At 31.7% G+C, this 18090-nt stretch overlaps 2 protein-coding genes across 2 annotated transcripts; one reads left to right on the forward strand and one right to left on the reverse strand.

Annotated features, from left to right (window-relative positions):
- Window positions 1-42: 42 nt before the first annotated feature.
- On the reverse strand, window positions 43-4970 carry LOC107028714 (uncharacterized protein At1g32220, chloroplastic). The gene is made up of 7 exons (XM_015229884.2): window positions 4682-4970; window positions 3130-3229; window positions 2926-3014; window positions 2694-2749; window positions 1613-1759; window positions 687-812; window positions 43-473 (listed from the first exon to the last, which is right to left on the reverse strand). Exons 1-7 carry the CDS (start codon window positions 4810-4812, stop codon window positions 193-195), a joined length of 930 nt encoding a protein of 309 aa, XP_015085370.1. The 5' UTR covers window positions 4813-4970; the 3' UTR covers window positions 43-192.
- Window positions 4971-11157: 6187 nt separating this feature from the next.
- Window positions 11158-15000, forward strand: LOC107026978 (dolichyl-diphosphooligosaccharide--protein glycosyltransferase subunit DAD1). The gene is made up of 5 exons (XM_015228129.2): window positions 11158-11316; window positions 11443-11490; window positions 14198-14285; window positions 14367-14410; window positions 14688-15000. Exons 1-5 carry the CDS (start codon window positions 11230-11232, stop codon window positions 14769-14771), a joined length of 351 nt encoding a protein of 116 aa, XP_015083615.1. The 5' UTR covers window positions 11158-11229; the 3' UTR covers window positions 14772-15000.
- The last annotated feature ends 3090 nt before the right edge of the window (window positions 15001-18090 follow it).

The following is an 18090-nucleotide window of genomic DNA, read 5'->3' on the forward strand; positions in this document are numbered from 1 at the left end:
CATGGTGTTTTGCAAGATGTAGTGTTGATTTGCTCTTCTTACTACAGGATGAAAATAGGCTATTTTAGCATCAAAAGGTCCATTATACTATGGATATCATAAGCAAGAGTTTTGTATGACATGATACATGTTCTACATATATAATTTTGTTACAAGATGTATGTCATTTTTCTTTTTGATGTGGACCTTATCTTACACCTTAACCCCTGCTGCTGCTTCTTTGATTTGGTTGATGGTAAAAATGCCAAAACAGTCGTCATCCTTAACAGCATTTATCACTGCATAAGCAACGTCGTCCACGCTAACAGGAGGGGCTAGAACTAAATCGGACGCTGGCAACGAGTTCAATGGTTTAGTGAAGCTCTCTGTTGCACGTAATAACTTTTCAAGAGGTTCTCCAATCAAATCTAGAGGGATCTCGAAGCCGTCAACCTTCCTCTTCCCATATATAAAGGCAGGTCTAAGAACCACACCTGTTACATTTCAGTGAGAAATTCAAGTATGTAAGTAACAAAAAAATTGTGGCTGGACTAGTTCAGGATAAGCAACAAGCAGAACACTTTCCCTTTTCATTTACAAACTTGTTGCAGACATGGTGCTGTTGTACATAATAATTTCAAAGAGACAACCGTAAGTTTCAGACCGCCACGGTCACAACAATGAGAAGTAAACATCTAATAGAGTACCTGAGCTAGGGAATTTGGAAAGAACTTCTGATTCTGCTTTTCTTTTCCCTATGAAGTAACTTGATTGAAGGAGGAATGATGGTAGATTGTAATCATGCACAGAAATCAATATGAACTTAGGGATCCCTGCAAATAACAAAAAATATAATGTAACACTTTGGCATGAGTAGTTATGGAGAAACAAGGGAACAATGATAACATGGTGTGCAAAATGGCTAGTTTAAACCTGCCATAAGGGTTGTTCTTAAACACAGCAAAGCTGTGCCATACTGTTAATTGCAAACTGTAGAGAACCTCTGTTTTAGACAATCCCAAATTATTGAATACTGGATAACAGGTCTAGGTGAAGCAAAATAGATCATGAAGTTCTACATAGCGAATCCCAACTAGTTTAACATTAAGGGGTAGTAATAGTTGTTTGATAAGTAAGCTAAGTTCTATTAATAAACAGACCAGCACCCAGCCAGTGCAAGAGAAATGCAAAATATCTATAATAGCAGTTACTTCATGCATATCCTACAATTTATACCAAAAGTACTCAAGCATTTTATTTCAATCTGTGGACGGATTCAGCTTTTGCTTCAGTTGGTAAATGTCAATAAATTAGCAGTGACGAGCAGAATTTTCTGCTCTTTAAAAAAAATTTAGCATCAATTTTCTCTAGCAATATATATCTTTAGCTTTGAGCTAAAGTAAATAATGGAGTCAACCATGCCTCATGTTTCATCACAGGGAAGCATGACTTATCTGATTCATTATATATATTGCAAGTTAAAGTAAAAATAAGATAGAGAAGATAGGCACTGGAAAAACTAACCACAAAAAGTTTATCACTTGACATTGGAAAAACTATCTTATTGTTCCTCTTTTAAAGGTCACTTCAGCTTTACAGATTTCTTCAAATAAATAAAATGAAAGCTACTGACCATATTCTTTAGCAGCATTGACAGCCACAACATTAGCTTCACCATTGATCCTAAGCATTTGTTCATCAGAACCAAAACCTCCTAAAGTTGAAACAACTGCTGTAGCCCCAATAAGTACTTCATCCCAGTTTGCATAGAAAACATCTCCTGCATGATAAGATGATCATATGAGTAATCTGAATTGGGTGGAAAACTATCAGAAAAGGACTTTAGCCAAAAGTCAAAACTACACCAACACAGATAACATCTGTTACTCTTAACGGGATCTCCTTCTTTTTTTCTGATAGAGGTAGTTTTGACTGGAATCCTCTTTCAAGTTCGCATATGACCAATTGACCATAAAAACCAGACTAGGCAAAACAGTCCAGTAGTTTAAAGACTCTTTACACTTCTTTGCTCCTGTTTGGTCCGGGATTCATATTGTTTGAAGGAACTTTAGAACTTGCTCCTTTTGTAAATCTTCACCTATGGACTATGGCAAAGATTGTATATCCAGTTTTTGACAACATGTTTTGACTTCTAGGCTTCAATCATAGCATGAATAATAGAGAATTAGATTTGGTCTTTCAAATGGTTGCAAAATAGAGTCTGCCCCCCATTCATCTTTAAGGGTAAACTGAACCTTTTTTTTTCTAGTGACAGAGTTACTTTGCTTGAATATGAGGAACTTCAGTAGATTAATCTTTCCGTTATTTAGTGTGGCGAGAGAGTCTTCAAGTATCTTTAGTAGATACATATTTCAGCAAGCACATTTACCCCACACACGCATGACACACCAACCAAAAAATATATGTGGGATTCATTCATCAATAACATTATTATCCATTTTATATTTTTGACTCCCACAACTTTCAGAGCACACACAACCTCAAAATCCTAGATCCGCCAGTGCACACACCAATCAAAAAATATATGGGGGATTCATTCATCAATAACATTATTATCCATTCTCAATGAACTACGATGGCTTTCATCAGAAAGAGGGCCTGAAAACAACTTCTACATTGATTTCATCCATGTAAATCTTTTACTTGAATTCATTGTCAACCTACTCAAGTGTATGATGAAGAAATGAACCTGCCTGTTATCCAAGTGACTTGATCTACCCATGAGTCTGATTTAGAGGGACGCCCTGACCTGAGTAGGAAATACTAAAATTTGAGAACCTATAATACGTAAAAGTAGCATAAGAGGATAGAGCAATTGTATAGATCCTTCTGAATCAACAGAAAATGTTTAAGATCCATCACATTCAACCTATAAAGATTCTTTTATTTATTGAAATAAACTGCTCAGTCAGGTATTACAAATACCTGCTCAGACTTATGACCTCTATACCCTCTGACACTGCAGCCTTGCATATTGCAGAGCCAACAAAGCCGCTGCCTCCTATAACTACAATCTGTTGGAAAAAAAAAGAAAAAAAAGTGAATGACAACTAGTTGCTATTGAGACAGTTGTAAATGGATTTGATCTCAAAAGGAGAAAAAGAAGATGCTTAAGTCATGAAGTAATACTCGTTCAGTCTTAACATCTGCTACAACATCAATTGCATCCGAGTTAGGATCCCCTCTGACAGCTTCGGCATAACTGCTTTTAATACAAAGCCGGCAAGAACTAAAAAGAAGAGAAACATTGCAAACATGTCAGGCTAGAATTCTGATCATCCCAAAGATTGCGAATACAGCACATATGGTTTTACTTGAAACCTTAATCCAGTTCTCGGAAAACTAGTTTAGTCTTTCAAAGGATATAGTTTTCTGGGCAGATGTACATATCTCACTTCTGCTGTGGAAAAAGGAAAGAAAGAAAATTCAACTATGCCCGACATGGAACTAAAAAATTAAAAAGATCATCCTGGAACATGATGTGACAACAATTTGCTATGGTACAGAACTGACAATCTGAATGATCACTCTTTTAATTCTATATACACTGACGATATAATTCTTAGTTTTCTTTGTCCATTATTTTTAAAGCTGAAATTCTAATTTTATTACCTGCATTCCTTAACTTTGTGAGGATTTTGAAAACCAACTCCACATGTGTGAGTTTTACAAAACTTCATGATCAGATAAAGGAAAAAGGTTATTGTATGTAGACAGCCAGCCAAAAAGTAGTACTCCAGATAACCATATAATGAATACTCTTGGAGGTAAATGGACCTTAAAAGAGCGAATGACTATCCCCAACTAATTTGAGACTGAGGGGTAGTTTGGTTCATTTATTGATTGATCTGGAACAGCATGGTCATGTACATTTTATGTGGATCATTTATATTCCCTCCGCCCCACTTTATATTAAGGTGTTACTATTTGGGGAATTAAACAATTTTCCCTTTGTCTATAATCTTCTCAAACTTCTTAATTTTTTTTTTAAACTGTTAGCTATGTTGACTTGTAGCACTCTTCATGTAGTAACTAGAAAGACCATTTTCTTCTATTCATTTTGTAAGTGACCAAGAGATCTTAATTTCTCGAGAGTGTAACAATAACTGATCAAATGATAAATGTTTTCATTAAGATAAATGGTGTAACATTTGAGAAATGAGAAGCCTGCCTCTACAACTCTTAAAGAAACTAAATAACAACCATTAGGTTAGGTTTTGAATAGTATTTCCTTTCTCTTTCCCTGAAGCAGTGTGATTTTTGTTTGTCATAGTCTTATTCAATCAGCAAGCTCTTTTCAACCATCCTAGACAAATTACAGCCCAAAAAGTACTGGGAGCGGAGCTAGCTCTCCGGTGAACCGATCCAAACCTTGAATTTATATCAAAAATCAACTAAATATACCTAAATTATTAATTTAGAATCCAATAACTTGGGATATACAAGGATTAAGCCCGAACAAAATTTATACTGCATTTCGTTGATGGTATAAATTAATCCTATCAACCAAAAATGATTATAAATTATATTGTAGGCTTAATACTTGATATCTAACTTGGAATTATAATCTCAGGACTTTAATCCCGAATAAATCCATCTATGGAATAGAATTCATAACTCATAAACCTCAAATCACAAATAAAAGAGCATTAGAAGTTGAGCTAAATCAAGGAATACTGACCGAGAGCGAGAGACTTGTGAATGACTGTAACTGCGCAAAGTAGTAGGAAAGAGAGCTCTACTACTAGTGCTGCTAAGAGAAGGAGCTGATGTAACTTTGCAAATGGCACCGATGTTTGAGAAAGTCGCCATAGTTTTCTCTTCCACAGTTCACAGAGATGAGATTGAGAAGTTATCTAATCAATGGAAGAAATTGAATAGCAAAGGCAATAGTTGAAATTTGGCAAAATGCTTTCTGAAATTTGGTTTCTGTTTTGCCAGATTTGTGGTGAAGCCTTTTTGGGTGGGGTAGGGGAGGGGGTGCACATTTTTCTCGAGTATAGCTATTAGTTCAGTTTGATTTTATGTATTAACTAATTCAATTAATTAGTTTTTGATTTTTAAATATATTAAATTATTAATTAAATTTAATAAAATATTCTTTTTAAGTTTTGGTCTTCAATAATTTAGTTTTTGATTTAAATTAATAAAAGATATTCATAAAATAAAAATATAATTTCTCCAATAATTTAACGCGATAAAGGATAATGTAAATATAAGGGCAACTTTAACATATAGCAAAAATAAAATTCAAATTTGTATGCTATAGTCATAGTAAACATATATATATGTATAGTTCGCTATTCATATACAACTGAAAGGTATGCATATTTCAACTATACATATATACAAAGAAATAATTGTATAATTCGTTGGTTACCCATTTGTATAAGTTGTTGTTAGCCTCTCAATTCAATTGTATGTGTTTGTATATCTGTATAAAATTTGAATTTGTATACAATTGAATCGAATTATATAAAACGAGAAAGAGAGAAGTTTTATACAATTCGAATTTGTATAAAACGAGAAAGAGAGAAAGGCACTTGGGCAGCGAATATACAATTGAATCGAATTGTATAAAATGAGAAAGAGAGAAATTATATACAATTTGAATTTGTATCAAACGAGAAGGAGAGAAATGCAAAAGAGTCTTAGGCAGGGAAATATTTGTATTGTATAATCATAAGTGTATAGGACGGAGATATATGTATCTGCATGTGTATATACAATTTTCTCTCGCTTTATACAAACGGAAACACAATTTATACAATTCTATTGTATAAAGTGACAGAGGCGAGCGACAAGGAGCGAGAGAGAGAGAGAGAGTGGCAAGCGAGAATATGAGGGAGAGAAGAACTAACAAACAGTTTGTTATGTAATACAAATAAATCAAACGATAGCATTCTATACAATTATCCCTAAATTTAAATACTCTATAAAATAGACATAGCATTATTAACCAATAGAAAAAAATTAGATAAGTGCAATACAAATAAAAGAACAAAAATAATAATGTGAAGCGAAGGCTAAATAATAAATGTGTAATGTACTAATATTAAAATTTAGGCTAAAGTCATCTGCGGCCCCTTAAAGTTGTCTGCATAATTCATTTGGACACTTTAACTAGGACTGGTACCTATTGAACACTTCTATTGTTCAGAATAAGTACCTATTTGACACTTTTTGCTGACATGGCAAGGAAGGTGTAATACACATCCATTCAGCGCGTCAAAACGTATTTTAGTTTTTTTTTTTTCAAATCTCTCTCTTCTTCCTTCTTCCTTCTTCCTTAACCATAACTTCTTCCAAAACCAATACCATCTACGCCGATGATGTTGCCACCAACACCTTCCACCCTTTTCTTTTCTCCTGCCTCCTCTTCCTCTCCACCCCCCCCCTCCCCCTCACCTCTATCATATTCACTATAGAAACACCATTACGTTTTCCTTTTCCATTTTCTTTAAATTTGTTAAATATTATGATTTTATTTACGGGAAAAAATATAGACCCATACAATGACTACTCTGTTTCTTCTTCCATTTTTTTTATTGAAATATATCTAACAGATCAGATTTAAAATAAAAAAAGCGAATATGCTTAGATGATTATGTAGTCAATGATTTTATTGATATCTAAAGTTATAAGTGGTTCATATTTTGTAGGTTCATGTATTGATTAATTTTTATGTATATGCAATTTGCTATTTTCAACTTTAAAAAAAACAGATCTGAAAAAAGAATAGTGGGTTAAGAGGATTTGAAGGTGATGAAAACTATGGTGGAGGAGGGGGCTATGGTGACGAATAGGATTTCAAAGTGATGACAACACTTGAATTTTTCTTTTTTTCTTTTTTTTTTCTGTCAAAATGCCACATGTACGTAATTGATTTGTTAATTTTCCACGTCATCGCGAGTATATTACACACATTTCATACTTTCAGGTGATTGTAAAAAAAGTGTTCAAAAGGTTCAGATCCGAATTAGTAGAGGTGTCCAATAGATACAAGTCCTAGTTGAGGTGTCTAAGTAAATTATGCGGACAACTTTAAGGGGTTGTCCATGACTTAAGCCTAAAATTTAATATCTATCTAGGGAAAATGAGTAAATTACTACAATTTTATTAGGTTATTTGGTAAAACCCAATATTAAAAAAATTAAAATTCAATAAAAAAAATTATAAAATCATTAAAGAATCATTAATATAATGACTCAATATCATATACTCCGTTTGTCCGGAATAGTTTGTCATGATGCGCTTATCGAAAATCAATTTGACTAATTTTCAAAGGTAAATTAGATCACATTAATTCGATATTTTAAACAAAAAAAATTAGATTTTCTAAAACCATATGAAAAGTACTATAAATTATAATTTTTACATATTAATATGATGAAAAAATACATCTTAAAATGTTAATCAAAGTTTTTATAATTTGACTCTAAAAAAAACCATGACAAACAATACTGAACGGAGAGAATACTTTTTATTTAATTTATTGACCATTTTGATTTTCACACACCTCAAATAAATGAGTATAAATTGTAGGGGAAAATGACATATATATATATATATATATATATTCGAACTATCGTAAATATATATGCAAATATCCTTCGTCATACTTTTGGAACATTGATGTCTCTATCGCTCAAAGTAAAACATATATACCCTTTATATTAATAGACATACACGTGTCATAATCTTATCCACCGATCAAACATTTATTAAATATCGAATCGACATATAAGATTGCGCTACGTATTCCTATTTAGTCATCTGTTATGGTGAAATATATATATGCTTAGTTTTTGGGACAAAAATATCAATGTCCTAATAGTATGATAAAGTATATCTTAATATCATTTACGATTGTTTAGAAGAATATTTATCTTTTTTTTCATAAATTGTATTAACACATATAGTATTGATTGAAACTTGAAAGCAATAGATATGTATTTGCTATAAAATTTAAAATGTTATTATAGTTTAATTTGTCACATCGCAGAATTTTTAAGGCCCAAAAAAATTGGTAAAAGGAAAAAGGGTAATTGCCTAATTTCTTTTAGTGGAAATAATAAAACGAGGAAACAGAAAAAAATAAAAAATATCATTTATTGGGGATGAAAAAAAAAGAGATTCTTTTTGGTAGGTAAGAAAAAATCTCGTGGCTTTTGGCATAACATGTCATCAATTTAAGTTTGTAGACTCTTGAAAGTTTTTTTTTTTTTAATAATAGAAAAATTATTTATGGCTATTTTTCTTCAAAATTTTAACTTTTGAGGATATAAATTGTCTTGTCATTTGAACTGGGGGTGTGTATTCAATTTTTCGCTTTGTTCTTATATTATTTGGTTTAGATTTTTTATTTTTGATTTTGAAGAAGTGTAAGTTAATCCAAATCAAAATAAATTTGATTTGGTTTGAATTTTCTCTTTTGGGTTTGATTTTTTTCGATTTGGTTAATCGGTTACGTCAATAGTTAGAAATATAACAAAGTTATATTTGCAATTTTTTTTAAAAATATATAAATATATATATAGAATATTGAATTTCTTAAATATACTTTTTAATATAAATGACAAGTAAAACACCAAACTCAATACTTAAAAGTATAACAATTGTAGATGTCCAAACATAAGAAAAATAAACAAATTCATAATGAAAATAACAAAAAAGAAATAAAAGTGGTTAACTCCAATTTAATTCTAAACACACACGCACATATATATATATATAATTCATTTTTTTTATTTCTCGATTTTCATTTTTTCTAAATTCGAAACCAAACAAAATAAATTATAGATCCAAAATAAAACCAAGAATCCAAAAAAAAAAACAATCCAAATTAGAATTCGATTTGATTTCGTTTGGTTTTTCAATTTAATCCAAATAGTGCACACCTATAATAAAGAATAGAGGCAATATAGTTATTTCAACAATTTATAAGAAAAATATAATTTTACTCATAAAACGCTACTGAACGCGATTTATGTATAAAGAGTAGTGGAAATATAGTAATTTCAACAATTATAGCTAAAACATAATTTTACTCACAAAACGCTATCACTGAACTTGATTTATGTATAAGAGTAGGGGCAATATCAAAATTTCAACAATTTATAAGAAAAACATAACTTTACTTATAAAGAAAATTAAGTAACCGATTAGCAAGTTTAAAATCATAACCTAGTAACGAGCAAATAATTATGATATTTATTAATTTGTCCAAAACATATTTGTGATTTATTATATTATATAGAGAAAACGTGTGTGGTATTAAGTTTAAATTCATTTGCTTCAAAATATACATTATATAAATTGTTTTATACTAACCTTCCAAAAAAATCTATTTAAAACAAAATGAAATTATGTACTAATTTCTACTTTTATTTTTCTTTTTTCATCCTTTATAATGTTGGTGGGTGGTGTTTTTGTCCCGTTCACCAATCAAAAAGATAGATTTTGCTTGCCAAAAATCATTTCAACTTTCACCATTGAAATTAAATTATGAAATTGTCTTTTCAAGCTCAAATTCACATGAACTCTAAACTGAATTTGAGATGATACAAAATATAAAGGATTGTTATAACAAAGAGATGTATAAATGTGTAATCTCACAAAACTCCAATGTTAATTTAATAATATGCAGTATTACTTATAAAATACAAGATAGTGAGTTAATTCCATATTCTTGACTAGTAGATGAATAGATGCAATGGATTAAAAAACTCATAGAAATTTGGATCAAGATCTCAATTAACGAAAACAAGTTTTTGGATGATAAAATTATTTGATGTTTATATTGATTAAAAAATAAGCATATACTTAGATTGTGGATTATAGCTAAATTATTGTAATCTAATGCCCATAGAAATTGAAACAAACCTCTCAACTTACATGTTACAATACTTAGAACATCCACAGCCAAACTTATAATTCTATTCTTACATCTTGCATGTTAATTTTGAAGAAGTCAGAGAATTCAGTGGTTCGTTATAGCTTTCGCGAAGTCGATAAAATAGCAGACGTTTTGTTCAGTTTAGGTTCTAACAATGATCAATCCACCGCTCTTTTTGCTAACTCCCTTGAAGCTATAGAATCATAATTCAAAACAGATCAAGAAGAAGCTCTATTCACTAAACTAATATATTATGATCTATATATAATAAATTAGCTCATTTGACAATCTATCTATAATCTCTAACAATGTTGTTACTGTGCAATTATAATAGCTAATTTGCTTACAATAAAATTATTTTAGAAGTACATAATATAAAACATAAGTACTTGTTATCTTTGACGGTTACAAAATTAAATAAATTAGTTTTGTATATTTTTTTAAAAATTAAATAAGTACATAATAGCAAACTATTAATTCAAATTAAATGCTATAATTTTAGTTTGATTTAATTGTATCTCATAGTAAACTATTGTTATTTCGCCTCTCTCTTGGTGAATCTCGCTTGCCACTCTCATTCTCTCCCTCGTCTCTCTCACTTTTATACAAACGCAATGTATAAAATATGTTTGTGTTTGTATAAAGCAAAAGAAAATTGTAGATATACATATATATTATTTTCCCTCTATCTCCTTTCCAGATCTCACTCACCACTCTCCCAGATCTTGCTCGCTAGCCCCTCTCACTTTATACAAAAATGCAAATGTATAAAATGCGTTTGTGTTTGTATAAAACAAGAGAAAATTGTATATATACACATATTTGTTCCCCTTTCTCTCCTTTCCCAAATCTCACACGCCCATCTCCCAGATCTTGCTCACTCGCGCCACTCCCTAAATCTTGCTCACTCACTTGACTCTCTTACTTTATACAAAAAGAAATGTATACATTGTGTTTGTGTTTGTAATAAAACGAGACAAAATTTTATATACAAATACTATGCATATATTTTTCGTCGTATACACTTATGACTATGTAAATACGAGAGAAAATTGTATATACAAATACTAATATATATATTTATGTTTGCTATGAAGACCAATTATATAAACTATTACTATAATATAGAAATATGATTTTTATGTTTGTTATATGTGAATTACCTTCTATATGAGTATTTTAAAAATTATTTTAACACCAAAAAGCCAAATAGAGACCGAGGGCAATTTTGGTCATTTTCATTTTTACTTTTAACGCCTTCCGGGGTTTAGACCGTCTATTCTCACTCCATCGAAATTGAGGTCACACGGAAGAACTGAAGAGTGACAAAAATGGCAAAGTCGTCGGCGACCAAAGACGCCCAAGCTCTTTTCCATTCTCTCCGTTCTGCTTATGCCGCAACTCCGACGAATCTCAAGGTAACTGACTCTCTCCTCGATTCCCGTGCAGCAATTTACTTTCATACAACTTTCAAATCTATACAGTTTCAGTCACAATATTCACGTATTTCTATTGGGTTCTAATTGAATTGTTTTTCGTCGCAGATCATTGATCTATATGTCATCTTTGCGATCTCTACTGCCTTAATTCAGGTATTTACTTAACAACTTTGCTGTCATTGATCCATTTTCTGTATGTATGTATCTATGGGGTCAATCTTATTGCTATAGATCTGTAATTATTATGTTCTTACTGTGGTGGTATTGGTAAAGTTTTGGATGATCCATGTTCTCATAAGCTGTTAACTTTCTAATGTCCTTCGAAATTTTAATTAAAAATGTATGTTATGGGGTTTGAATACTGATGACTTAATGATGTCAGTTTAAGCATTACCTAGATTGATTTGATCTTGATCTAATGCTTGTTTCAATTGAGCATCTGATGCATTAAAGATATGCTTTTGATGCTAATGGCGGCAGTGGCTGAGGCATAATTTTTTTTGGGGAAGAATGTATTATAAGTAGAAAGTGGAGTTTGGGCCGGAGTATGTTTTATGCTTTGAGGGGTATTATCTTTTATTCTGTAAAGAAGATTCAAATTCAATCCTTCAATTGTTCAAACAACACCAATAAGGTAGATAGTATTTATTATGAGAATCTGTCATTTTGGTTTGTTGTGAATAGTTAGCCTAATCAGAGCTAATATGGGAGGTCTAGAAGGTAACTGTTCCCTCTGTACATCCAATGAAGAGTCATTTGGTTTGAGTCAGTTCCGTCATGAATTTTAACGTTACAGTCTGCCAACGCGGTAGTCACCTTTCATGGATTTTCATAGTAGTAAATATCCAATTCCTCTAATCCTTTTTTTATAAATCAAAATGATTTCATTAGTAACACCAAGAAGGTATCACCATCCAACCATCTCTTCTATATAAAGTATCTCCTTTTCAGTAAATAAAATGGAAATAAAGGTCTCTTGTCTCCTCATAGTAGACTCTCTAATCCTCCAAAAGTTCTTCTGTTCCCTTATCTCCACATCAACCAAAAGACATAAAGGGGAAGCCGCTCTACATGTCCTTCCAGCATCTATTTTCAGGTCTCCACCTCTCCAATGTTCCTGTCAGACTCACAGAATTAGGCTGATATTTGACATGGGATGTACCGACAATAGTTCCATTGTGAACTAATTATAACCATCTCCTTGTCAAGCATCTGCTGTTAAAGGTGATTTTCAATGCTGCATACCACGTGAAGAAAGTTAGTTTCTTTGGTACCCTTTTCTCCCATACTGATCTCTATTTTTTTTTTAAATCAGCAACTGCGAAAGACAATCATAATACGATTCTAAGGCGGTGATCTTTTCCACATCACTCTATCTTCTTCCCAAAGCAGTCATGTCTACATCATCCGTTTTCCACTCTTGTATGTATCTCTAAAATAAAATTTGACAATACTTGGCTCCCTTCTCTTCTGAGGAGTTTGGCTGCTATTAATTCTTTGTCACTCGCCTTTAGAAGTTGGATCCGAATGCCATGCATCCAACCAAAGTTGGATTTGGTTACATATCCTTACCTTACCTTACCATACAACCAATGAATTTGGAAAATTCATCCTTCCCTTCCTGTTTCTTCTCTGTAAGCTGCATTACGATGTAATACCTCCCATGGGAACCATCAAAAACCAGCTTCTAGTAACAATCACCTTCATCCATAATGTATCCATTTGAGTCACACACATCTAAATTACTTTTCCTGAAGGATTTGATTAAATATTACTCAGGTCACCCAACTCTAGAGGGGCTATCACCTTATCCTATTCTACGGATGATATCATTTCTCCCCCTTTGTATCATATCATTAAAAACTCATTAATTTTTCAGCTTTTCTTTTCCAAGTGAGAGGGATAGTGAATAAGGACATAAAATAAGTTTACAGGTAAGTATCAACTTGGTGAGGGTGATCTTTTTTCCTCTTGATAAATACTGCATCTTCCATTTGTCCAATCTCTTTTCAATCTTGTTGAATTACTGGTCGCCGGAGTTCCAGTATCTTTAACAATTCTCCTCCTATATGGTCGTGTTGATTCTTGATTCATTATAAAAAACGTGATTCCTATGAAGCATGCTAATCCAGCTCCTATTAACTATGTTGCTCCGACTCTTAAAAAATGTCAATGGGTGGGTGTCGGATTCTCCAAAAGTTGTGTATTTCTTGTAGAATTCGACACGAGTGCGGCATCGAAAGTGAAGTGTCCGTGAAACTTAGCCTATTAGTCAGTGGTGCCATTCCGGCTCTTTTACCTGCTCCTTGCAACTTTCTATTCTTTTGCAGTGATGGACATTAAGGATTGGGCAAAAACCGTACTTCTGCTAAAGATAGTGCTTGCAAAATCAGATATGACGCCCAGAAACATTGTTAGACTATCACAGCCCAAATTGCTGAAAAAGATCTTTAACCTATTTTGGCAAAATTCACATATTTATTGCCGATTTCAGTTTGTATTATTGCCAAGGAGCACTTCTTTTACACAAGTCACTACTTTCTTTTTCTTTGTTATCCTATTCTTCCTAAGCTCTTATCTCTGTAAAGTCATTGCTAACACGATGATATTGTGTGAGAAAGGATCATTTTCCTGTAATTTGTTATTTGACTGTGCTTTCTTATGGGAAGGCAAATATAATGTGCCACTCTCACAAGGCAGCAATTTGCCTGTGTAAATAGCTCCTCTGCTAATTCATTTGTTGCCAATTTGAAGAGTAAAAACATGATTCAATGTCTGAGAATCAAGATATTTTTGCTTGATCTGTACAATTATCTGTTTGATGGTTGACGTATTTTTCACTTCTACTGGCAATACTCAGGTGGTGTACATGGCTATTGTTGGATCATTTCCATTCAACTCTTTTCTCTCTGGGGTGCTTTCTTGTATTGGCACAGCAGTCCTTGCTGGTGAGCTAAGTGGTCTATTTAGATACACTCCATTTTGAGGAAACGTTAATTTGAACTGATTCATTAATATCTTTCTTACAGTTTGTCTTCGGATCCAAGTAAACAAAGAAAACAAGGAATTCAAGGTAAGCTTTCTTGGGATATGATCTTCCATTTTACAGTTTTACCTTGAATCTCCCCTCTAATTTAGTTGTGTTAAAATATGTTGCGACGTCGTAGATTATCAATGAATGTGTAGCATGTCATGCACGTCTAGTTATGCGGTCTCTTCATAGAAGAAGAGAAATGTAAAGAGAGTTAAACTTGAGGCATACTGGGCTTATGTTTGTTTTTTCCTTTCAAATTACTAGTGCTTACAGAGTATGTCAATGAATCTCATTTACGTTTGGTCCACCATTGCAGGATTTGCCTCCGGAACGTGCTTTTGCAGATTTTGTTCTCTGCAATTTAGTGCTCCATTTGGTGATCATGAACTTTCTTGGCTAGATTGAGGCACCAAATCTTGAAAATGTTGCTCTTACAAATCTTGGTGATTTTTATGTAAGAATAATATAGTCAATCGTAAAGGATTTTGTTAGGCATTCGGAAATATTAAGTTTCTCATGCATGAAACTATTAACATTTATGAATCTTATATGAGTATTAGTTAGTAGACAATCTTTGGCCCTTCTGAGTTCTATAGCCCAAAAAGGAGCCAAACCTTTTCGATATCAAATTATTTTGCCTTTTTCTTTCCAAGTAGACCGAAAAGGTGACACCAGTAGCCTGAACTTGTTCTAACACTTGATCATGAACTGTGTGCATATCCTTGGGCAGATTACTCACAAAGAGAGGAACTCTATGACCCTTTCTTTATTGGTATTTTGATATCACTATAATGTATGGCTGATTCAAATTGGCCCCTCGATGATATTGCTGGCTGGCAACAACATCGTGGGTAGATATGCGTTCAAATTTCAACAACGATGAATACTAGGTGTTTTATTTCTCATATGCTTAAGCTTTGATGGTCAAAGTTACTCTACGTCTCTTACGTTGATTCGTTTGAGGAATTTTATTACTTCCAGCAAAAGAAAATTGACCATGGACTTTGTCTTTCTAGGACTTGTGAGTTTCCATTGACCGTAGATTTTAATAATTTAATTGAACTGATATGCCGATATCGAGAAAGACCATTGACCATAGTTTAAAATCATTTAATTGGCCAAGTCTATGTAGGTTTCTTGCATTAGTGATTCATAGTTTTTAATCATTTAGTTGGCCAAGTCCATGTCTAGTAATCACTGTGGTCCTTTTATAGTCTGTTATTCTTCATTAATAAATCATGCACAGATTTTTCTGATCCATGTTGTTGTTCATAAATTTCTTGATGACTTCTACTGCAGAGGCTTTCTTTGTAAAAAAGAGCTTCCACAACTTCACAACTTATTAGGTATGCAACGTAACTTTCTCTTCTTGGATTACCTCTTTAGGTTGTCGATTGTTATTATGGCCGCGGTAGAAAATATATTTTTCTCAATTTTTTCACGTTTGATTGTTCAAATATTTTGGATTTTTGTTTTTAACTTCTACCATTCCCCACTTGATGAGTTTGAAGAATTTTTACAACAAATTCATATAAGTTCAATAGAAAATATCAGTCGATAATTTTTTATTTATTACACGTGTTAACCAATGCATGCCTCCCACATATCATGTCTGTGATTATGAGACAATTTTCGGTGGAGAGTTAAAGGACAAGTGCTTAAGAGTTTTGGGATTAGCGATATAAACCAAGCAAAATTTTAGAGACTTTCTTAAAATACAAATTAACATAATCTGATTTTTGTCTACTCTCTAACACATCCTTATCTTATGAGATCTTATTGTCCTTGTTGATTTGATCGCATAATTAAGTTTTAGATAATCATTGCAAATTGCAACAAATTAATCTTTAATGTATACTTTATTAAATAAAAGACAGTACATGAAATACAGTCATCAAGACCATATCAAATGCAATATTTGGTCCATGAGTTTTATGGTTTGCATAGCCTATTTTAGTAATTGATCTAATGACTTCTTTTCTTATTAAAGATAAAGTATCCATTGAACATTCACATTGGAAGTGCGTTTGTTTGTATATTCTTTTTGGGTATATTCCAATTGATGAATTCTTTATAACTTGTCTTAGAATAAACATTGTTGTTTGTGTGCTTTTAGTTAACAATTTGGATAAAGTATGAGAGGTATATTTCAAAAGTTACGAGATTTAAATTTTTTTTTTGCGTTAAATTAAATTAAATAAATAAATAAAAATGAAGAAAATGCATCAATGATAGTATAGTTAATCCTAAAACTGCGATCAAACACAAAATATACTATATGTATTCTATTTTAAAACTATTTTTATTTACGTCGATATCAATTTAAATGCAGAGCAACCACTACCTCTCTGGGACAATAAATATGAAGGTTTTGTTTTGCAAATAAGGGTAAAATTGCACATGGACTAAACAAAAATTAATGTCTATTCAAATCTTTAAAGGCTTATTCTCCTCTCATGTATGTCCCACTCCATATATTATTGCGTTAAAAGTATTTTCTTAATATTTTGTTTATAATTATGAGATATACCTTAAAGTATAGTTTAATGTAAGAAAGAATATTCATACTTCATTTGCCCCACTAACTCATGCGCGTGGAAGAAATTAATTTAAATGTATTCTCATCTCTAGATATTTTTCTTAGCGTGTGTTTAATTTTTTTAAAATATTTTTATACTTAATTTAAGAAAATATTATAAAAATAAGATTGAATAGGCGGAAGTGGAGTTCCGTGGTTGAGACGGGCGGGGAGTGGAGTTTGGTGTTGGTTGGAATGGTCGAGCGATGGGGTTTGGATAAGTTAGGTGGTGATAGCGAACTTTTAATTTTAATTTCGAAGTGTTTTTTTTACATTTTCACTAAAGAATTTATTTTTTTTATTTTTAAAGAATTGATTTTTTAAAACTTTTTAACCTGTCAACATAAAAATAAAAAATATTCTTGAAAATATTTCTTACATAACAGACACATGAAAGGATATTTTGATATGCATACTAAATTATGTTGATACTATAAAGTTTGAACTCATTTATTCCCAATAAAAGATGAGAAAAATATCAAAATTGAATTATAATAAGTTCATACTTCATGCCATTAATTAAATACAATATAAATTTTATTTTATCCTCATTCTTAAAATACCCCCTCCCCACCTTATTCAACCCCTCAATGAAAATGAGTTTTACCATTCTTATATTCTATCATCATTTTTTTTTTCAAAAAAACAAAGTTTTAACAAATGTCTTCCCTCATCTCGTCGGGACGTTATATTTCCAAAAATAAAAATAAATTATATTTTTTTTTCTTCAAAAAGTATTCAAGTAAGAACAAAATGAATTTTTCCATGCTAAACTTATGGGATTATTTTGTTGAAAACAACTTATGCAGTCATTCTTTTTTTCAAAAAAAAATAAAATTATTATTATGAGACAAATTATCCCACACATACATACAATAATTTATTTCATCATTCATATATAAATAGTGAGATTAGGAGCAGAGTTAAGTGAAGTTTCATGAGTTTGGACGAATTTATTAGCTAGTCTATAGATCCTATATTTATAAGAAATCGATATATATATATATATATATATATAAACTTTTGAACTTCATAACAAAATTCATTCATAATTTTAGTGGTAAGGAAAGGAAGATGGAAATGTTTTTCACACTAGTGATTGTGGATTCAAATCATCCTAAAATTTAGAATTCTTAAACGT

The sequence above is a fragment of the Solanum pennellii genome, chromosome 8, assembly GCF_001406875.1.
Source record: "Solanum pennellii chromosome 8, SPENNV200".
NCBI lineage: Eukaryota > Viridiplantae > Streptophyta > Magnoliopsida > Solanales > Solanaceae > Solanum > Solanum pennellii.

Excerpts from the sequence above, each read along its gene's own strand:
- LOC107028714 (XM_015229884.2), bottom strand. The coding sequence starts at position 4,812 with ATGGCGACTTTCTCAAACATCGGTGCCATTTGCAAAGTTACATCAGCT. Across the intron at positions 3,015-3,129 it reads CAGATGTTAAGACTGAACGA|ATTGTAGTTATAGGAGGCAG; the intron begins GTATTACTTCAT and ends TTTTTCCAACAG. Across the intron at positions 1,760-2,693 it reads TCAAGTCACTTGGATAACAG|GAGATGTTTTCTATGCAAAC; the intron begins GCAGGTTCATTT and ends CTTATCATGCAG.
- LOC107026978 (XM_015228129.2), top strand. The coding sequence starts at position 11,230 with ATGGCAAAGTCGTCGGCGACCAAAGACGCCCAAGCTCTTTTCCATTCT. Across the intron at positions 11,317-11,442 it reads CAACTCCGACGAATCTCAAG|ATCATTGATCTATATGTCAT; the intron begins GTAACTGACTCT and ends TTTTCGTCGCAG. Across the intron at positions 14,411-14,687 it reads AAGAAAACAAGGAATTCAAG|GATTTGCCTCCGGAACGTGC; the intron begins GTAAGCTTTCTT and ends CCACCATTGCAG.